The 23,831-nt window shown below is 38.2% G+C and overlaps 1 protein-coding gene across 1 annotated transcript in view; it reads right to left on the bottom strand.

The window, feature by feature from the left end:
• LOC150079229 (vesicle-associated membrane protein 3-like) overlaps window positions 1-23,831 on the bottom strand; it is a 204,931-nt gene that overhangs the window by 61,879 nt on the left and 119,221 nt on the right. Inside the window, exon 4 of the mRNA XM_090382491.1 lies at window positions 11,957-12,036. Coding sequence (XP_090238617.1) covers window positions 11,957-12,036 — 80 coding nt within the window. The remainder of the gene's footprint in view (window positions 1-11,956; window positions 12,037-23,831) is intronic.

Consider the following 23,831-nt stretch of genomic DNA (forward strand, 5'->3'; position numbering starts at 1 on the left):
CCCATTATTTTCCCTGAAACAGAAGTTAAACTATCTGGTCTGTAATTACTCGGGTCACCTTAGATCCTCCTTTGTCAATTGGGGATACATTTTCATATCTCTAGGGAGTGGGGACTTTGAAGTCTCTAATAGGGAATATCAAAATGGACCATATACACAAGTACCACCATTGAAGTGAAAGGAATCAAACAGCGAATAATTTAGACAACTGAGATGAGCAATGGTTGAATCAACCGATAACTGGTATATTGTCAGAAAAGTATATGGGGGTTTATCAGATTAAGAAATGGACACTGAAATTAGAACTGAGACCACTTATATTTGTGAATCGAACGAGGAAGTTTTTGGGAGGTTTAGATCTTTTCGCAGATAAGTTTGACAATTCATGGTGTATTCAGAAGTAAGAAAAGGTGACGAGGACATGTTGTATGAAGTAATGAAATTTTTGTATATTGCATGCACATGGTCAGAATATATCCAGCTCCTTGACATACATGGCCTCGACATGTTATGTCAAGGAGCTGGGTATATTCTTCAAAACTACTCTGACTCCTAGTAGAGGCCGCAAGATTACACACTTGTTGATCCTGAGGCCTCCTAGAGAGTCACCAACAGGTTTGGTTTGGTGGACTATCTAGCAGTTGGACCTGCAAACATAGTTTTAGAGCTGCACCCTCAAAATGTAAGGAATTGGATCTTGCCATGATGTCCATCAAAACCTCAAAAGACATCAATCATACTGCACAATGGAAGAGATTGGGGGGGGGGGGTGTTGCCAGGGCCTTGCTCTGAAGACTAAACATGGGTTCCTCCATTTGAAGCCTCCAATAAGCAAAGTGGTGGTACTGCACCAATCGATGAGCGTTGTCTACCACCTAGTATCGCCTGGTAACACCGCAGGGATGGCATTCCTCCGTTTGTGGTGTAGGTGCCACACCTTGACCCCTGCTTATGTGGGTTCGTACCTGGGTGGTCACCTCCAGGTGACCACCCAGGAATATGTGCTAGGTGCACATATTTCTGACTTGCAGATGGGGATTATACCCAGGCTTACTAACAGTCACACCATTGTGAAGGCACAAGCACAGACCGGCCAGACTTTGTCAAAATTAGATCCACTTGATCTAATTTTGACAGTATCACCCAAATATCAGTTCCATCAAAATTTTAGACATCCAGGTAGCAAGCACAGCTTGGCATACCTGGAAGAATGTCTGTGACAGTCTCAAGAACTTTAAACCCCAAAAATAAATAATTTTTGAACATTGTATTTCAACTAGTCATTTGTTGGACTGATCGAGCTGGACTTCATGGGGAAGACAGTGAAAATAATGGATTGCAAAGGGTTAAAATGTTTTTTTGTATTTTTTTTTACCTGTATTATTGCAATATGGAATTGAAGCTGGTAATGTAATTATCAGTGTTTCAGTACCTGTAACCACACTGCTAGCATCATGCTCATGTTTCAAATGAAGAAACCTGAAATAAAAATTACATTTAATTAAAAAAAAAAAAAAAAGCCTTGAAAATTAAAGGCAACGATGAATATTCTCTTTGTTAATTATTATTGTGGCATTCCTAATGATGTAATTTAAAGCATGCAATCATTAGGTGTCATGGATATTCATCTAGAAATCACTAAACTTAATTCAACCAGTAAGCACTCTGAAATATTCATAGATATTTCAGAGTACTGTCTTTGATATTTCAATTAGGCTGATCTTGCAGAACTATGATTAAAGAATCAATCTCATTGGCTGCAAAAAAATTCCTTTGCTTACAATTTCATTCTAATGAAATTGCAAGTTCTTCATAGATAAACTACATTCAATATCCCAGAGTAGGTCAACTACTTGTGACTAACCATACAAGAGTCAAAGTGTGGCATCTATGCTCACAAACTCTGTGGAATTAGCCACTCAATAAATATATATATAATAATGCAGTCAGTTCTGCTATAACACAGTACATGTGTTCCTAAAAATCTCCACGTTATGGCATTTCGCGCATAAAAAACATTCAGGGAGTTATAGGAAAAATAGGAATAGGGGCAGAGAACTCAAAAAAATAAAAAAATAAAAAAAAATGTTCAGTCTCTTAAGTAAAACACTAAAAAAAAGTTAGAAACCCAATACAATTGCTAACACAGGTTTAAACATCTTAAATCTCTAATAAATAAATAAACATTACAGTAAAAATAGCACTTTACCTTGACAAGATACCTTGTATTGATCGGAGACTATATATGCTACTGTACATAGCTTAATCAATACTGTAATATATGCATACCAATTCATATATCTGTTTACTGACTTTTTATTTTTTTGGATTGTAAAATTTAAAACAAAAAATAAGCAATCAATAATGAGAAACACGGCACACACAAATTGCACACATGAGATATGGAGTAACAAGTTTACAATGCTTAAAAATTAGGAATGAAGAAAAGATTCTGAAAATTTATTTAAATTTTTTATATGACTGAAGATTTTATGGAAGGGAATCACAATAACGTAAAACCTCACAGAATTCCAGCTATCAGTATTATCGCAAATGCAATACAATCGAGTTTACTACCCGTCTATAATAGACTGCACTAACAGAAAAGTCCAATAAACTGGGAACTACTACAAATTTTTTTACTGTTTTAGGGCAGTGACCTCCAGAAATGGGCTCCTCTGCTCACGCTATCATGCCTCACGAAATTTCTGTTCGAACAGAAAAATGTGAGCTCCTGAAAACATGAGTCAGCCAACAATATCACATTATCTTGTGAATACAGCAAATGACAACAGGGTGTCTGACCAATAAATGACCATGTGTCTCTGACTACAGTATATGGGAAATACAGCTCTCACACATTTGACATTTTTTAAAGCTTTGTAAACTTGTATGTATTGCTGTGCAGGTCGCGATACTCAGCTTGGTGCCAGGTTTTGCGTTCACCTGGTGTTACTTGCAGACGAAATCATGCATGAGCCAACGCAAAAATCGCGTTATTCTCACACTGTTCCCTAATATATCAGTCGTGTTGGAGCAAATTCGTGTTGCAAAAATGCACGATATAGCAGAACTGACTGTATATATTCCTCAAAGGATTATTAAATGGTTAAGATAACTTTCCCACACACAACCTACGAGCAAAGCTTTTCTTTTCATTTCAGAAAGCATTAAGAATGAGTTCATTTATAGGTGTCAGATGAAATGGTAAAATTTAAAATCCTGCACAATTCAATGATACAGAATAAATATGGTTCCACAGACTGCTCAAAACATTGATTTAAATGTTAAATCAATTTTCTAGTGCTTTAGAAGCTCTTCATAGCAGCGAACAAATAATGTGCCACCAGAAATGGCTGGAAATTTAAGCATGCAACCTAGGTGGTGGTGGTGGTGGTGGGGTGGATAAGGCAACACTCTGGTGTCCGAATTAGCATGAACAGAGGTATATGATTCAAGAAAGCAAGCTTATATAGCATCAGCCAAAAATAAACTTCCCTTTCATCCATCCATTCACTCCAAATGTTTGTCTATTTTGCCTTCAACTTATTTAAGTTGTTGACCTTCACTATGACAAATGGAAGTTTGTTCCAACTATCAACCATCCGCTGGCTAAAGGCAAATTTCTGCACATCTATTTTACAATAGTCTTTCCTCAATTTGAATTTATGTCCCTTCAAGTGAGTAATCTGAACAAGAGGTAGAATCCCATTAGCCTTGAGCTTGCTCAAACCATTCAAGGCCTCATAAACCTCAATTAGATCACCTCGCATGTGCCTAGTCTAAAGAAACTGCAATTTGCAGAACTTAAGCCTTTCTTGGTAACACCAACCTTTAGTTCCACTCACCAATCTCGCTGTCCTTCTCTGTACTCATTACAGCAGATCATCATCTTTCTTAAAATGAGACCTCCAAATCTTAGCATTAGCACTAGTTGAGGCATACGATGCAAGAAATCAAACTTATAGAGCATCGGCCAAAAAACAAAATAAATAAATAAAAAAATAAAATTAATTAAAAAAAAAAAACCTTCCCATTTCACCCATCTGGTCACTCCAAATGTTTGTCTAGTTCAGTCTTAAATTTATTTAAGCTATCAACTTCCACAACAACTTCCACATCAACTTCCACAACAACACATCTATTCTACAACAGTCTTTCCTCAATTTGAACCCCTCAGGTTCTTAAGCATAGCAAGCGGAAGTATCCTATCAGCATTGAGCCTGCTCAAAACATTCAAAGTGTTGTAAACCTCAATCAGATCACTTCAGAGGTGCCTAGTCTCCAGATGCTGCAACTTACAGAATTTAAGCCTTTCCCAGTAAGAGAACCCCTTTGTTCCTCTCAACAATCTTGTTGCCCTTCTCTCTACTCATTCTAGCAACTCTACATCTGTCCTAAAATGAGGCCTCCAGACCTGTACGCAGTACTCAATGTGTGGCCTGGTCACTGCCTTATAGAAAGGTATAATCACTTCCTTGTCTCCGCTAGCACAATTCCTACATATCATTGGCAAAACTCCATGACCTGCTCAGAGAACTCATATCCGACTGCACAACTACCCCCCAGGTCTTTTTCATTCTCCACCTGGGGGTAGTTGTAATAGTCGGATATGAGTTATTACCACTTGGATATTAAGCTCATTGATATAATTAATAAATATACAAAACAACAATGGGCCTAGCACCGAACCCTGTGGTACTCCACTGATAACGTTAGTCCATGTAGAGCAGTGTCCATTTATTACCATTCTCTGCCATCTCCCACTCAACCATCCCTTTATCCATTGCAGCCACCTGCCCTTAATGCCATACTGCTCCGATTTGTACAGCAGTCTTCCATGTGCAACAGTAACAAAAGCTTTCCTGAAATCCAAGTATACGATATCAAATTTATTTTTTGCATCCAATTTTTTTGTGACCACATCATAGTATCTAATCAAATTGGTCAGACAAGACTTGCCTTTAACAATCCCATGCTGTATCTGAACTATTACATCAGTCTTGTCTAGGTAATTCTGCATTGCTTCTTTAACCAGCGACTCCATTATTTTCCCTGGAACAGAAGTTAAACTAACAGGTCTATAATTATTTGCATCACCCACATTTGCACATCCCCAGTCCATGGGGAACTCCCCTGAATCTAACGATCCTCTCATAATTATGGCTAAGGGTTTGCTTACTTTCCTCGTTGCCTCCTTTGATATAACTGGAGAGATTCCATCTGCACCAGGTACCTTTTTTTATGTTTAACTTCAACCATTTCACCTCCACTTTGCTCTCCATTATTACAAAATAGTTTAGCTCCCTGTTAGAGTTCAGTAAACTTCTGTTATAACCTTCCTTACAGAATTCCTCATGTGTGAATGCAGATGCAAAATACTCAATCAGTTTGTCAGCTATCTGAGCAGGATCATCAACAGTTGAACTACCAACATCAACTGGACCAATCTGATTCATCCCCTTCCTTCTAAAATTTACGTAAGTAAAGAAGTCTTTGTTGCTTTTCAGTGCATCCTTTAACAAGGATTTCTCGTAATCAGCCTTTGCTTGCCTAACCTCCTTTGTGACTTGATTACAGAGTAGCTTGTCTCACCTGCTAATTTATATGCATCCCACGCATTTTTCTTCTCTGCCAAGAGCCTCATTAGTTCATCTGATATCCATTTAGGACCACATCTTGAACAGTATTTGTTAGTTGGTATGAAAAGCCTAGTAGTTTCCAAGATTAATTCCTTGAAGGCTTCCCATTTAGAATTCACTGTTTTTAACATCATCAACTGATCCCACTGTATAGAATTTAAAAACTGCCTGAGACCACCGTAGTCACGTTTACAAAAAGGTGATTACAATGGTCAACACACCTGTATACAGTACTCGAGGTGTGGCCTGACCACTGCCTTATACAAAGGAACAATCACCCCCTTATCCCTGTTAGCAAAATTCCTGTATGTCATTGACAAGACACCATGAACTTATTTAAACTCAGAAAACTTCACAACTACCCCTCACTATCCTGAGTGTAGTACCACCCAGTTGATACGTTACTCTGGGGTTACTGCTAGCCATATGCAGTACTTTGCATTTGTCAATGTTAAATTTCAGTTGCCACATCTCAGCTCATCTGCTCAACTTTGAGATCCTGTTGCAGTAGCATACTATCATTTCTGTCATTAACAACTCTGCCAACTTTTGTATCGTCTGCAAACTTGGACATTAACCCTGATATACCTTCATCAACATCACTGATAAAAATCAAAAAACAACAATGGACCCAACACCGAACTCTAGGGGACTCCACTAATAACATTAGTACACGAAGAGCAATGTCCATTGATAACCACTCTTTGTCTTCTCCCACTCAACCATCCTTTTATAGCAACTTGCCCTTAATGCCATACTGATCCAAGTTGACAGTAGTCTTCCATGTGCCACAGCATTAAAAGCTTTTCTAAAATCCAAGTATATGATATCGAAATTATTTTTTGCATCCTTTGTGACCACACATCATAATCTCCAATCAAATTTATCAGACAAGACTTCCCCTTAACAAACCCATGCTGTGCCCAAACTATAAATGAAGCCTTGTCTAGATGATCCTGCATTGCTTCCTTAACCAGTGACTCCATTGTTTTCTCTGGAACTGAAGTTATACTAACAGGTCTGTAATTATTCATGTCACTCTTTGATTCCCCTTTGTGAATTGGCAACACATTTGCACATATCCTCCAGTCCATAAGAACCTCTCCCCTGAATCCAAGAAAGCTTTTGTAATAATTTTTATGGCTAAAGATTTGCTTACTTCCTTTGCTGCTTCCTTTAATATAAATGGATAGACCCATCCACCCTAGGTATCTTTCTTAAGTTCAATTTCAACAATTTCTCCTCCACTTTACTCTCATTTATTACAAAATCATTTAGCTCTCTGCTAGAGTTTGATAAGCTTCTGACTTCCATTTCCCTAAGGACCTCCTCATGCATAAATGTAGATTGAAACTATCCATTCAGTTTTGTCAGCTACCTCGGCAGGTTCATCAACAATCGAACCGTCAATGTCAAGTGGACCAATCTGATTCAGCCCCTTCCTTCTAGAGTTTACATAAGTAAAGAAGACTTTACTGTTTTTCTTTGCACTGTTTGGCAAAGCTTTCTCATAATCGGCCTTTGCTTCCCTAACGTCCTTTGTGACTTGATTATGGACTATCTTATATCTACCATAGGCATCCGTCTCCTGATAATTTATATGCATCCCATGCATTTTTTTTTCCCTCTGCCATGCATCTCATTAGGTCATTTGACATCCATTTAGGCCTAAACCTTGAACAGTATTTCTTAGTTGATGTGAAAAGTCTTGTAGCTTCCAAGATTAATTCCTTGAATGATTCCCATTTAGAATTCGCTGTTGGTAACATCATCAGTTGGCCCCACTGTATAAAATTTAAAAAATCTCTGAGAACACTGTAGTCACCTTTATGGAAGCCAAAACCCTTCCCTTTACCCCTGATGGTTGTTACATCTTTAAGTAAATCCCACATCAGTACACTGTGATCATTGCCTCCTAGTGGTTCCTTTATCTGCAAATTCTTAATGCACGAAGAATCACTGTTGATAATCAGATCAACTATATTACCCCCTCTGGTTGCCTCTCGAACATGCTGCTGTAGAAAACAATCATCCAATAAATCCACAAAAGTCTTGCTAGTATGTGAGTGACCAACCTACAAGTTCCAGTTTATATCTAGGAAGTTAAAATCCCCCAGTGAAAAAAAAATCTGATTTACTGGCCCACTCTATTTCCTTGTACAGTTGTTCACTGTACTCATCAGAGTCATTAGGCTTATAACACACTCCTACTCTCCACTTGGTTTTCCCTGTGATTATGTCACACCAAACTGACTCAAACTGCATTGTCCATTGGATGCACTTCCTTAAATTTTGTGTTTCTTAACTAACAGCTTCCCCCCCTTCTATCTGTCTATCCTTTCTGTACACCCCAAATACCGATTCTGCATTCCTTATGTCTGTGTGACACCATGTCTCTGATATCCCAACAACATCAGCCTTTGATGACTTCACCAGCACTTCAAATTCATAAAATTTATTTACTATACTCCTAACATTGGTGTACATGCAAGTATACATGCAGTTATTCTTACTCTTAGTTATCCTAACGCAACCCATGTATTTAATTGTTCCATGATTGCTCCCAGCAGCCCCTGAAATCCCCAGTACCTTGCTTTTCAGGCTGCTGCTGATTCCAATAGAAGCAGTGCAAGAATCACTTTCATCTCTACCTGCGGCTACCTTTAATCTATTAGTCTGTGAATCCCCCTCAAGCTAGCAGTTTTCCGACTAACCTAACACTGCGTAGATCGCATCAGCTAATATTCTTGCACCTTTTCTATTTAAGTCTATCACATCCCTGTAGAAACAATCTCTTCTGTTAACAACCACCATGCTGAAAAAAATTCTACCCCTTGCAATCTCTCCAGGGCCGAATTGATTGACAAGGCTCTCATCATATAATCTCTCCTATTATTTTTGGGCAGAATTGCATTTTTCAAATTTAACCCTAACTCGCAAATTTTTTTTCCAACATTGATCTGCACTTGTTAAGTAAGTCTGCAGATTTCCTACTCTTAATGTCATTAGTGCCAACATGTAACAACAATATCACTCTTTGTGCCCTTAAAAGATATCTGCTTTACGTCATCAACTTTGGCCCTTGGCAGACATACTCTGGTCCTATTCCACCTATCCTTTTTGCACAATACATTTTCTGTCTCTCTGACAATAGCGTTACTGACAATAACTAGCTCCTGTGGGACCAGCGCAATCTGCCCTGAAGGTTGCCGCTGTGTTGCCTGAAGACCAAGTGCAAGCCCAATTTAAATCCTTTGAGGGCATCTACCCTGTTCTTCAAGCTCTCATAGGCCCATAATGCTGAGTTGGTGCCTAACTTCTTCAAATTGAGAACACACAAAAACATCCCCCTTCGCAATATGATGTCCCGTTCCAGAAAGGTCAGCAAATATTTCACAAGTTGCACATTTTTTAGGCTGTGAGGCATTGCCTTCTTCGATTCTCCCTCGAGCCACAGCACTCCCGCTACTTTGTTCATGTTGCTTTGCTGCTCTTGTCTGGGGCATTATTTCCATTTAAATATGATTTAATTAATTAACAATGAAAATTAATAAGGTTAATAAATTTAATTGATTAATTTACTATACTATACAATACTATATTAAGCTAATGCAGTAATACTTAATCCACTATATTGTTTTACATTATACCTTAGCTATCAAGTTTGAGATATACATTAACAAGTTAAGTTATACTGTTTACAATTCTAAAAATCCAGTCCAAAATTAAGTAGGTAAGGACAAAATGTTAATATTCAGTGTGGCATAGGGACCCCTCCCTCATCATACAAAAATAATTTCAGGATATGGAGTGTTAGGAATAAAGGATGTTGATCAATATAAGAAATAAAAACTCAGAAACTACAAAATATCCTTTTGGATTTCTTATAACTGCTGAACTGTAAACAGAAGTAAAAATGACAACAGTGGTACACATGCCCTTGCATATACAATGCACATGCATAATCAATGTCACAACACTGATTTGTACATTCTGTTGTATACCTTATCTCAAAAGTGAAGCCATACCTCAAAGACAATCTAGATAAACTAAGTTCCAGTAAGAGCTTCTCCATCAACACAACTTCTAGTAACTTGTCTACACAGATGTAGAAGTAATGCCAGAGCTCTATGAAATAATTCTAGTTGTATCCAGGCTAGATGGATACTTTCACAAATTTTATAATTTTAAATGCAAAATGTTTTGTATACATAGTATTTAGATGCAGAAGTAGAATCCTGAGTAATATTATTCATTCATTTACAATTCATTACAATTTTAAAAATGCAGTCCAAAACTACAGTAAATTTTGCAGAGCTAAATTAATTCAGTTCTCAAGTACTAGGAAGTCATAGACAAAAGCCTTAGTGTTTAGTATGCTCAGTGCCTTGTCTTCTATACTTTTTCTCCACAAAAGTTCCAACTAGTTAATAAATGAATATAATACTACATTTAGAAGAATGGATACCACCTGCTGAACATGAAATGAGCATTTTGGCAGTAATAGACAGCTTACCAATGACAGGAAATCTTGCAAAACACATTGAACAAATATCCTCTTCCAAATGCTTACACAGTGTGTGAAAATGCCAACTTTTATGTTTTAGATAGCCTTTACTTCAGCTTTTTTCTATAATGGAATACCTTGAATCCTACTGGTTAAGTGACTAACTTCATCACCAATACTGGATGATGAAGTTAGTTTTAAGTTAGATCAAGTATTAACTACATCTGGAAATAGCTTACTTTTATACAACAGTTGAACTTACAGTACAATGTACCCAATGTTAATGAGAGGTGAAGAGGAGCCAGCATATGTGATTCAACTGAGGAGTAGCAAACAGTGCTAATGCCCTTCTAATAGAACTGCATTAACAGATAATCCATTGAATAATATTTGAGCCTATGATACTGATGTGTAAGTTATACCTTAGCTATCAAGTGCAAGTGCATCATTTCTACATGCAGCCATCTAGTAAGTAGTAGGAATTGGCATCATTAAGTACATCTCATATTGTGAATACCTTCAAAACGAGTTACCACGATATTGCACTACCTTGAATAAGTAGCACTTCACCAATGGAAAAGATTACTGTTATTTATTCTCAGCAGATACCATCACCCAAACGCCACCGTTTCGGAGCTTGTTGGCTCCTCATCAGTGGGTGGGCAGGTACCCTGGTGGTGCATTGATGACAACCCAGTTGCAAAGTATAACTCCACAATATGAGAGACCGTGATGTAAATACCTTTATTGTGAAGGAATTCACAATATGAGATGTACTTAATGCCAATTCCAAGTACTTAGAAGCTGGCTGCATGTAGAAATGATGCACTTGCACTAACTTACATGTCAGTTAACTATTTTACAATCTGAGGCTTAACAGCCCTGAAGTGTTCTACGATCGTAATTACTTGCACACCACTAGGCATCTCTCATATTGTGGAGTTATACTTCGCAACAGAGTTGTTATCATTGCATCACCAGGGTACCTGCCCACCCACCAATAAGGAGCCAACAAGCTCCAAAAAAGTGCTATCTGGGTGGTGGTATCTGCTGAGAATAAGTAACAGCAGTCTTCTCCATTGGTGAAGCTTTACTTATTCAGTAAAGGTAGTGCAATATCATGGTAACTCATAATGATACACTTGCACTAACTTACATGTCAGTTAACTATTTCGCAACCTGAGGTTTGCAGCCCTAAAGTGCTCAATGATACTGATATTCACAAATCCTTTATGTGGGCACTTAAACAAAGTGACATCTCCATTTTTAATGGAGTTAGATAACTTCTTGCATTATAGCTCTCCAGATGAGTCACTGTGTTATAGATATCCAAATCAATCAAAAGTGTAAACACAGCTTTGTATTTGCTCTTTTTAGAGTATAATCTCCATTACTTGTTACCAAAGTGTCACTCTGCTATGGGTATGGCCAACTTTCATAAGCTGTAATAAAAGACTGTAGTTTTTATGATACATCACCATGTTATGCCACACACAACCTTGTAATAAAGTATTTACATTTTCAAAGGTTTTGTTGGTTTGTTACTTAAAAAAAAAAAAAAAACATTTTATTTAAGTGGCATGAAAGCAAAACATATTTTAGGAATAGACAGTCCTGTAAGAATCCATGTAAAGGATTTAGCAACTCACAGTAGCTTATGTTCAGCCATCTATACAATGCACCATGTTTTGTTCAAAACAATAAAGCAATTTGTAGGTAAAAGGCAGGGGAAACTTTTTATTTTTTATAACACTGCAATGCTTAGAAAAAAATTATTCTGAAAACATTAGAGAAATATACACAGTACCTTACAATTCTTCCACCAGAATTTTCTCTTCAATTTACCGGCTTGCTGCTCAAACTGAGATGCACCCTGCTGAAGTGCCTCTGGATTATAAAAAAGAAAAGAAGTATACATATTCAGTCATTAAGTTGCCTTGTGTGTTTAACATGTTAATTATAGGACAGTTCTTTCTCCCTGTGTGCAATGTGAAAATGTCATTGAATGAATATCTTACTGAAGCTTTTATTTTATGACTGATAACTGCTTTACAAATATGGACTTTAAAACCAATACAACTTTGGTAACAATTCAATTCTTAATTTTCAATAACAATTCTAACATTTATACTGAAAATGAATAAAATTGTAAATATAATCACTTTTAACAGCACTGTCAGCAGCATACGGTTATTACTAACAATGAATTAAATAAGAAACAATGATAATTCAGTGGGAATAATCTTCATATCTAGTAATATTTATTTGAAAATGGTTACCTTTTATTACTGTGGCTAACAGCCTATACATAAATATTCATGTGATATCTGGTATTTTCACTTGTTAGAAAACTTACACAAGTTTTTCAGTTATGGTAAAGGCTATCCCCCCCCCCACCCCACTGAATATCAAACACAGTCTCTTAGTTGTCTTTAGAACAAATTTCTTGCACATTATGTCTATTATAGATATCCCTCTCTAAGAATATAGAGTTATAAAGTTATACAATTGTATTTTGATAATAGATTGCAGGGTTGTAGAAAAGTGCAAGTGAAGTTCTGCAGTAGACATGAAAATTTATGCAGCTGTTCTTAAAGGCTTTATGGCACAAGGTTAACTATAAGCTATAATGTGTCAAACAAAGGTTTTAAGTCACAAAACCTTCTAGCAAAGACTGACAAACTGACTTAAAATAAATTTATTAAAATAAATAAATATCTACATAAAATACTAAAACAGAAATAAAATGTAAAATAAAAGAAAAGCTTTAAATACAATAAGATAAAAGCGTTAAAATACAATAAAATACGGATAAAACTAATAAAATATACAGTCGGTTACAACAGAAAGTCAGCTGAACATGATTACGCATCACAAGCCTGGTGTCAGAGCAGAATTACATACACGTGATGATCACCAGTGCTCATCGCACTGCAAAAAACAGTAGATGCCATATGGGGTGTGAGTTCACTCCCCTATTGTGATTCATGGTACTATTACTACTAGAGCTACATGCAGTGCCTCAAGTCATGAGTGCTGGCGGTAATCACGTGAATAGTCCACGATTTCAATATCTCGTCATAGATCAAGATTGTGCTGCTCAACCAAATAATGCTTGGCAACTGCGGAGCATTGAAAATTAGCAGTTCGAAGAGCCACATCACATTCAGAAACCCGATCTTTCAATCTCCAGCCAGACTCACCCATATAACATCCCCCACAATCTGGACATGTAATGCAGATACAGAACCTGTAACATTTAATGTGATTCCAGATATAGTATTACATGTTTGGATTGTGGGGGGTGTTATGTAGGTGAGTCTGGCAGGAGATTGAAAAATCGGGTTTCTGAACATGAGGTGGCTCTTCGAACTGCTAATCTTGAATGCTCCGTCGTAACCGAGTATTATTGGATTGAGCAGCACAATCTTGATCCCGACGGGATATTGAAATCGTTAACTATTCATGTGATTACTGCCAACGCTCATGACTTGAGACACTGCACATAGCTAGCAGTAATAGTACCAGGAATTAGGGGAGGGCACTTGCACCCCATTATGGAATCTACTGTTCTGCAGTGTGATTAGTGCTGGCAATCATCACGTGTATGTAATTCTGCTCTGACACCAGGCTTGTGATGCATGATCATGCTCAGCTGATTTTTGTTATTGTTTGGCATTTGGTTCTTAGGAGCATTAGCAACTAAGGCCATATTTCTATGGGATATGCAGCCGTCATTCTCTGACCTTTCCGCATCCTCCGTATTTGGTGGTGACGGGCTCGAACCCCGGTCTAATCAAGAAGCGTGTGCTACGCGTTGCTGCTCCTTCTCACCTGGCTACGGAGGCGCCAGCTGATTTTTGCTGTTGTCACCAACAATATATACTGCAATACACCATTCACCGACTTAGATGAAGAGAGACAGTCTCAAATGCTACTGTATATTTTATTAGTTTTATTCGTATTTTATTGCATTTTAATGCTTTTATCTTATTGTATTTAACACCTTTTATTTTATATTTCGTCTCTGTTTTAGTATTTTATGTAGATATTATTTATTTATTTTAAGTCATTTTGTCAGACATTGCTAGAAAGTTTTGTAATATGCAACCTCTAGGCCTGTTTTCCAATGTCCATTTAATGTATGGCCCGTATGCGTATGGTGTTACTATCAGTTTGCAGAAATTGTTCATATCTGAAGCCTGTAATAGACAGCATTTGCGCTTTGCACATCGGTGTAAAGCTCATCATACTATTCCCAGAGGATTTAGATTCAAAGGAACTTTTCTCCTGTGACTGTATGAGGCATGCCCATTTTGATTTTGGGTTTGAAAACTTTGGGAATCTGGATTGGTAGAGTTCATCAAGAATTGAAAAGGATCAGCATCAAATAAATTCTGGCACGTGCAGGAATTAAGAGGTTTGGTCTCTCATCTAAGGAGCAAAGCGATCTCTTAGCCCTCAGCATGAAGTTTGCGGTCCTTCCTCGTAAACCCCTATCACACATTTGGCTATGGATGTTGAAGCATCTCTCGACAAACTACCTGAAGGACTCCTAATGTAATTTGATTTAAAACAGCTTCTGTTTTGCAACACATATGGCCTATCAGTAACAACCTCAGATAATGTCAATAGAAAGCTCTTTCTTCTTTGTGCAAAGATAACACTATTGTAGTCTTGCCTGCAAATAAGGCATGGCACGCTGTTGTCCTGGACAAGTCCAAGTATCTTCGATTTATTACAGGATCGGGAGGTTTATGAAACTGTGCAAGACTCCCCTGTTAAAGTGTTGGAATCTAAAGTTAATAAACTTGTGTATTCCTGGTTTTTAGCTAACAAGGTTACCAAGAACATTCGCTGAAAGCTTCATGCGATAGGTTGTCAATTCCCGCAGTTTTATGGGCTTCCAAAGATCCATAAACCTGATGTTCCTTTGCGGCCCATTGTTTCTTGTTGTAATACATCTACGTATGAACTTTCTAAATATGTTGCCAAGTTAGTAGCACCCCTTGTTGGAAAAACTATTTACACTGTTTCTAGTAGTACACATTTTTTGCGTATTATTAAAGATTTTACTATTTCTGAGAGTGAGGTTATAGTCTCCTTTGATGTGGTTTCTCTATTCACTTCTGTTAATGTACAAGCTATTCCTGTGCGAGATGTCTTTTGAGCAGGGATGCCACATTAGGAGACAGAACCTCGCTTTCTACAGATGATTTTTGCCGCTCTCAATCTGTGTTTAAGAGGGACATGATCATGTTCAATGACTCTGTTTCACCAAATACAGGACACAGCTATGGGTGCTCCTGTTAGTCCTATCATGGCCAATATCGCCATGGAAGAACTAAGTCAGATTTTCTTGAATTTATCTGTTCCTATCACTCTCTGGTGTCGTTATGTTGATGATATCTTTGCCATTGTTCCTCGTGGATCAGAAACGTGGCTGCTGCATTGTTTCAATTCCTTTTCACCTTTCATTCAGTTTACGATTGAACTGGAGGTCAATAATACTCTTCCCTTTTTGGAAATTTTAGTCCAGCGTGGGTTCAAGTTTTGTAACTTCCGTTTTTAGGAAGCCAGTATGTGTGCAGACCAATTTACCAATTATGAGTCTGCGCAAGCATGGTCATTTGCATAGCACTGCTTGCACTTTATTCTCCCATGCTTGGATGCACTAGTTCGATTGGTGACAGGCAATTGGAGATTTCCAAAATTAGGGCGGAGCTTTCAAATTGCAGTTATCCACCTCATGTTCTAGACAGATATGAGCTCCAGGCTCACGAATCTGTTGCACAATCTAACCCTCCTCGTGTCAATGAATTTATTTCTACTGCCTACATCCCCTATTATCCGGGCATATCGGAACATCTTGTTAGGATTTTGCATCTCCATCATATACAACGTGTGCAAATTCCGGAGAGGAAATAACAGTCTATTTTTTCTGAGGTGAAAATACCCATTCTTCCCCTCCTACAGAGTGGTTCCATATATCGCATTACATTTCCAGATTGTGGTGGGGGGAGGGGTTATAGTGTTATATAGGTGAATCCAGAGATTGAAAGATTGGGTTACTGATCATGAGATGGCTCTTCGAAGTGCTAATTTTGAATGCTCCGCAGTTGCCAAGCATTACTGGGTTGAGCAGTACAATCTTGATCCCCAGCGGGATATTGAAATCGTCATCTATTCAGGTGATTACCAGTGCTCATGGCTTGAAGCACTGCACATAAGCTAGCAGTAATAGTACCATGAATCGCAATAGAGGAGTGCACTTGCAATCATCATGTGTACGTAATTCTGCTCTACTGACACCAGACTTGTGATGCATGATCATGCTCAGCAGACTTTTGCTGTTGTAATCAACAACATATATTGCAATACACCATTCACCGACTAAGCTGATGAAGAGGCACTTCATCGCGAAAGCTACTGTATATTTTATTAGTTTTATGCATATTTTAATGCTTTTATCTTATCTCTATTTTAGTATATTGTGTAGATATTATTTATTTTAATAAATTTATTTTAAGTCAATTTGTTGGTCATTGCTAGAAAGTTTTGTGATATGCAATCCGAAGCTCAAGGCCTGTTTTCCAAAGGTTTTAAGTAACAGCTCTACATAAAGTCAAGTGTATGGACTGCACAGGTTACAGTATCAAATCAATTTTAGAATAGTGGTCACTGAATGAATGTCAGAACCATCATTCAGGATTTGCTTTTGGTAGAAATATTTTGTGCTGTCTCTCTCAACAAAAATGTAGTCTGTCAAACTTTGTTATAAAGAGGGCATAAAGTGGTCAGAGGCAGTAAGGAAGTAAAAGTGAGTAAAGTGGTTGTGACTTCTTCCTTTCTAGTTGGGCAGAAAAAATCAGACAGCCAGGACTGAAGTTCTGGTTTAATCTGTAGGAATATGTTACTATCCTGTGATTGCCAGATGTCTTGCCAGTAACATATAGATTGGATCATTACAAGATTTTTATAAAGGAACCACAAAAGCAGTATCAATTGACTATACGGTAAATGTAGCAGCATGGTCAGTTCTTTCATTGCCAACTATACCAATATTGGGGGGGGGGACCCATCAAAATTTCACAACTTGCATGACTGATCAGCATGGCCCGGATGTGCCCAAGTAGGTGAATGTGATGTGTTCCTGATCACTGTAAGGCAAGAATGGCACTGAGAGAATCAATGAAAATAATACGGAGGGGTAACTGTTCTGAACTGATTCCAGAGTCATCTGTATTGTACATAGTTCTGCAGTAAAAGTGCTGCATTCTGGAGGAAGTCAAGTAGTGGTTACAGATGGAAGAACAGCAGCAGAACCAACATGCTGGTTCTGCTGCAGTGCTTTTAAGAAAAACTACTGACAATGCTATTAAACAAAATTGTGCTGTGTCTCGAAAGCAAAATGATGCAAAACTGATGTACTGCAGGCAAAGTATTCATGTTTCAGAATGGGATAAGGTTGATGAAAAGGTGTCTGACAACTGTTTCAGACATGGTGGATTTGTTGCTTTGAATGAAGTTTTAACACACTTCTTTCTCTATTAATCATTAAGAACAGTCAGTGTATATCTGCATATAGGAATCATATTGAGCAGCAAGAGCACTATGAAGCTTCTTAAAGTTTTTCTGTGAGAGAGTCTATTTTCCCTATTTTGTATTTAGGGTTAGATCACATATTGGGAGAGACAAAGCCCAAATAGAATCACAAAACAATCAGCAGTGGTGGCTAATTTAGAAAGATCAAGCCACCAGTTTTCAAGAAAGGGGAGAAGACATATACCAGCCAATTTATTTACTGATGGGTCAAAACAAAGTTTTCCCAGTGAGGTGCAAATAGGGAACTCCAAGTAGAACAACTCACTGCACTCTAAATCTTAATGGCATAATTCAAAAGAAGAATCTGATGCAGAAGAGAAAGTAGTGGATCATGAGCTTCAGCATAAAGACTTAGAACAGGAGATGTTCAGTAGGCCCTAGGGAAATGCGTAAGGTACTGTGATGGATAGATCCAAACACTTCAGAGCACTAGGTTTGAAATTATGTAGAAAAGAAATTTTTAGTGCAGCTTTCACAGATTTTAAAGTTTCTCTTAAAGTGCACTAGGAAAGCTAGGGAATCCTTACCAATTCTGAGAGGTTATTTGTGAATGGAAGAGTTAGTGGGGAAACTTACTGCAGTCTTTAATAGTGACCTTCTTTTGAATGTCCCAACACATTATAATGACCCATGCAGTAGGTCCCAATGATTTCCTATAAACCTAATGCTACTTTATGTTCATCATAACAACCTTGAAAGGTGAATGAATTCTCTATGATAAACAAAAATTTCCAGCCCTCTATATTGTTTTTTTTTTTACATTCACATCTGTGAATGTAAAAAAAATAATAAATCACCTAATTATATCTTACACTTGTTAGTGTCCTAAAATGAACTTTGACTAAATTCATTTCATTATACATTATGTACACACTGTATGTTTATTGATGCAGCTATTACAAAATGGAAATTAAGATTTCACAAGCTATAGCTAACAGTATGTGTTTTAAGGCTGCATTACACACAGCACTGAAAGGGATGCTAAAGTGTTTACTGCCCCCATACAAACAATAAAAATATAAGCGTGATTGTTTTATTAGTTGGTTGGGAAAATAAGCACTGCCATATCTGCTTCAGTGGCATGTGTGTGAACACATGCCGAAGAACAACCTCACTAAATGCTTTGGCATTCTTAAGAGTATGCTCTTCACCATTCTGAAAGATCGCAAAAAGAATTAAAGCTTAGAGAAATCTACTGCACCAGGTAGGATAAGAGCACAAAAGGAGAAGTAAGATTAGCATTAGTAGAGGCATTTGATGCAAGAAAGCAAGCTTATGCAGCATCAGCCAAAAGAAAAAATAAATAAATAAATAAAAAAATACCCACTTCACCCCTCTGTTCATTTGAAATAACTGTCCAGCTGAGCCTTAAACTTATTAACATTAGTAGAGGCATTTGATGCAAGAAAGCAAGCTTATGCAGCATCAGCCAAAAAGGCTTATTTAGGCTATCAACTTCTACGACAAGGGATGGAAGTCGGTTCCACCAACCAACCACCCGCTGGCTAAAGGCAAATTTCCTCATGTCTATCCTACATCTGTCTTTCCTCAAATTGAATTTATGCCTTCTCAGGTGATTATTCTGAGCAACAGGAAGAATCCCATCAGCATTGAGCATGCTCAAACCATTCAAGGCTTTATACACCTCTATCAGATCACCTCGGTGGCGCCTAGTCTCCAGACACTGTAATTTGCAAAACTTAAGCCTTTCTTCGTAAGAGCACCCCTTTGTTCCATTCACTAATCATGTTGCCCTTCTACGTACTCGTTCCAGCATCTCTACATCCTTCTTGAAATGAGGCCTCCAGACCTGTATACAGTACTCTAGGTGTGGCCTGACCATTGCCTTATACAAGGGAATAATCATCTCCTTATGCCTGCTAGAAAAATTCCTATATATTATCGACAATACACCATGAGCTACTCTTGCAGCCCGTCTGCACTGCTCAGAGAACTTCATATCTGCCTTCACAACCACCCCCAGGTCCCTTTCATTCTCTACCACTGCCAGTGTAGTACCACAGAGTTGATACGTTGCTCTGGGGTTGCTGTTTCCCATATGTAGTACTTTACATTTGTCAATGTTAAACTTCATTTGCCACCTCTCAGCCCATCAGCTCAGCCTTTCCAGATCCTGTTGCAGTAGCATAGTGTCAGTAGTGTCTTTGACAACCCTGCCAACCTTCGTATCGTCTGCAAACTTGGACATTAAGCTTGATATACCATCATCAATATCATTTATAAATACAGAAAACAATAATGGACCCAATACTGAACCCTAAGGGACTCCACTAATAACATTAGTCCACGATGAGCAGTGTCCATTGATTACCACTCTCTCAACCACCCATTTATCCATAGCAGCCATTTGCTTCCAATGCCACACTGCTCCAATTTGTGCAGCAGTCTTCCATGTGCAACAGTATCGAAAGCCTTTCTAAGATCCAAGTATATAATATCAAAGTTATTCCCTGCATCCAATTCTTTTGTGACTGCATCATAGTATCCAATCAAATTGGTCAGGCAAGACTTCCCCTTAACAAAACCATGCTGTGTCTGAGCTATAACTGGAGTCTTGTCTAGATGATCCTGCAGTGCTTCTTTAACCAGTGCCTCCATTAATTTTCCGGGAACAGAAGTTAAACTAACAGGTCTATAATTACTTGTGTCGCCCTTTCATCCTCCTTTGTGAATTGGGGTCGTATTTGCACTTCTCCAGTCCATGAGTACTTCCCATGAGTCCAAGGAAGCTCTCATAATTATGGCAAAGGGTTTGCTTACTTCCTTTGCTGCCTCCTTTAATATAACTGGATAGATCCCATCCACCCCAGGTGCCTTTCTTGTATTTATCTTCAACAATTTCTCCTCCACTTTACTCTCAGTTATTACAAGATTCTCTAGCCTACTGCCAGAGTTGAATACACCTCTGGCATTCCCCTCGCTGAATAAATCCTCATGTGTGAATGTCGATGCAAAATATTCATTTAGTTTGTTAGCTACCTGAGCAGGATCATCAACAGTTGACCCATTGATATCAAGTGGCCCAATCTGATTCATCCCCTTCCTTCTAGAGGTTTACATAAGTAAAGAACTCTTTGCTGTTTTTCTTTGCATCCCTTGCCAAAGATTTCTCGTAATCTGCCTTCGCCTGCCTAACCACCTTTGTAACTTGGTTACAGATCAACTTGTATCTATCATAGGCTTCTGTGTTACGTGTTAATTTGTATGTATTCCATGCATTTTTCTTCTCTGCCATATGTCTCATTAGTTCATCTGACATCCGCTTAGGCCTAAACCTTGAACAATATTTCTTAGTTGGTATGTAAAGCCTAGTAGCTTCCAAGATGAGTTCTTTGAATGCTTCCCATTTTGAATTTGCTGTTGGTAACATCATCAGTTGGTCCCACTGTATAGAATTTAAATACTGTCTCAGTCCATCGTAGTTGCCTTTACGAAAGCAAAAACCCTTCCCTTTACCCCTAATGGTAGTTACCTCTTTGAGTAAATCCCACTTCAGCACACTGTGATCACTGCCACCTAGTGGTTCATTTACCTGCATATTCTTTATGCATGAATAATCACTACTGATAATCAAATCAAGAGTATTACTCCCTCTAGTTGCCTCCTGAACATGCTGATGTAGAAAACAATCCTCCAATAAATCCAAAAAAGTCTTGCTAGTGTGTGTGACCAGCTCCCAAATTCCAGTCAATATCTGGGAAATTAAAATCCCCCATTATAAGACTCTCTGATTTACTGGCCCACTCTATTTCCCTGTACAGTTTCTTATTATACTCATCAGAGTCATTAGGCCTGTAGCACACTCCTACTCTCAATTTTGATCTCCCAATGCTTATGTCACACCAAACTGACTCGACACTGCATTGTCCAGCAATGTCGACTGGCTTCACTTCCTTGGATTTTATGTATTTCTTAACTAATAGCATAACCCCTCCTCCCTTCCTATCCTGTCTATCCTTTCTGTAGACAATGCACTCCCCAAATTCCAGTTCTGCATTCCTTATATCTGTGTGACACCACGTCTCTGAAATCCCTCAGATTACCTCAAATTCACAATACCTCAAATTCATCAAATTTATTTACTAAACTCCTAGCATTGGTGTACACGCAAGTATACATGCACCTGTTCTTTTTCTTAGCTACCCTAACACAACCTATATCTGCCTGCACAACCACCCCCAGGTCCCTTTCATTCTCTACCACTGCCAGTGTAGTACCACAGAGTTAATACGTTGCTCTGGGGTTGATACGTTGCCATGTGTTTACTTGTACCCCAATGATTCCCAGCAGTCTCTGAAATATCCTGCATCTTATTTTCCAGGCTGCGGCTCATTCCAATAGAAACAGAGCAAAAAATCACTTTCACCTCTGCCAGTGGCTACTGTTAATCTATCAGTCCTTGTATCGCCCCAATCTAGCAGTTTTCCGACCCACCTAACACTGCCTCGATAGCATCAGCAAACATTCTTGCACCCTTTCTGTTTAAGTGTATCCCATCCCTGTAGAAGCAGTCTCTCTGTTAACAAGTACAGACCAGGCTGAAAAAAATTCTACCCCTTGAGCCTTGCACAATCTTTCCAGGGCCAAATTGATCGACAGGGCTCTCATCATATACCCCCTCCTATCGTGTCTGGGCAGAATTCCAGACACTTTCAAATTCAACCCTAATTCACGGCTTTTTTTTTTAACAGTGACCTGTACTTGTTAAGTAATTCCGCCGGTCTCCTACTCTTAATATCATTAGTGCCAACGTGTACAACTATATCACCTTTTGTGCCCTTAAAAGATGATATCCTCTCTACAACATCATCAACCTTTGCCCCTGGCAGACATATCCTGGTCCTGTTCCATCTATCCTTTTTACAAAGCATGTTTTCCGTTTTCCTGACAATAGAGTCACCAACAACTACTAATTCCTTTGGGAACAGCGCATTCTGCCTTGGAGGCTGCCGCTGTGTTGCGTGATGACCAAGTGCAAGCTGTGGCATTTTTGTGGGCAACTGAGAGCTTGATGGGCCCTCACTTTTAATCCTTCGAGGGCATCCACCCAGTCCTTCAAGCTCTCATATAGGCCCATAACAACGCTGAGTTGTCGCCTGATTTCTTTACACTCCTTGCATCGCGCACACACAAAGACATCCCCCATGGCAGTATCATGTCTAGTACCCGACTGTCCACAAACATCAAGCAAGTAGTGCATTTTAATAGGCTGTGATTCAGAGGGCAACTGCCCCCCTCAGTTCTCCCCTGAGCCACAGCACTCCCATTAGCTTGAGCCTTTTGCTTTGCTGCTCTGGTTTGAGTCATGATTTCGACTTAATTTCAATAAAATTTCAATTTCAGTAAAAAATTAAAACCCTAAACTTATATACCAACAGAGTTATAACTCTATATTTATGTTTCAGTATCGAGTGTTATCTACGAAATCCCTTTATATAACTTCCGTATCAAGTTAAGTATTAATAATTTTTTTTTACTAATTATTTATGTTACGTAACCCAAGTCGTTATATGTATAATTAAAAGTACAATTTAATCGAGAATGAAGTTCAACAAGATTAATTATCTGATTAATTGACAATATTATGTACCATACTATACTATATTAAGCTTATGCTATCTATTTTGAGATATTTTGTATCGCGTACAATGGCGGCAATTTACAAACGGTAAACACGTGAATTTGATACCCTTTCCGATACTAAGTAATACCTACAAAATCTCTATCTAAATTACTTTAAACTAAGTATCGTAAATAGGAATATAAAGCTACTCTAGAAAATAAGTTAATATGCCAATTTAAACTAATAAAACAGAAAATAAATCAGAAAAAAACTTCTCTGTTCCAGGAGCGGCAAAAATGTACATCCACACAGGCTACTCTCGTTCCCGCTCTCGTTTTGATCTTGAAAAGGTACTCTTAGACGGCTAATGACAATGGATGCAGGTAAACTTTCCTGTAGAAAGAAATCTTTTCAAAACTAAGGCTGAATTGTTTGCACTTTGGATGAATATTGAAGATTTCAAATCTTCCAGTGAATGGCTCATAAATGTAAA

The sequence above is a fragment of the Mastigoproctus giganteus genome, chromosome 10 (assembly GCF_048544385.1).
Source record: "Mastigoproctus giganteus isolate SK-2022 chromosome 10, ASM4854438v1, whole genome shotgun sequence".
NCBI lineage: Eukaryota > Metazoa > Arthropoda > Arachnida > Uropygi > Thelyphonidae > Mastigoproctus > Mastigoproctus giganteus.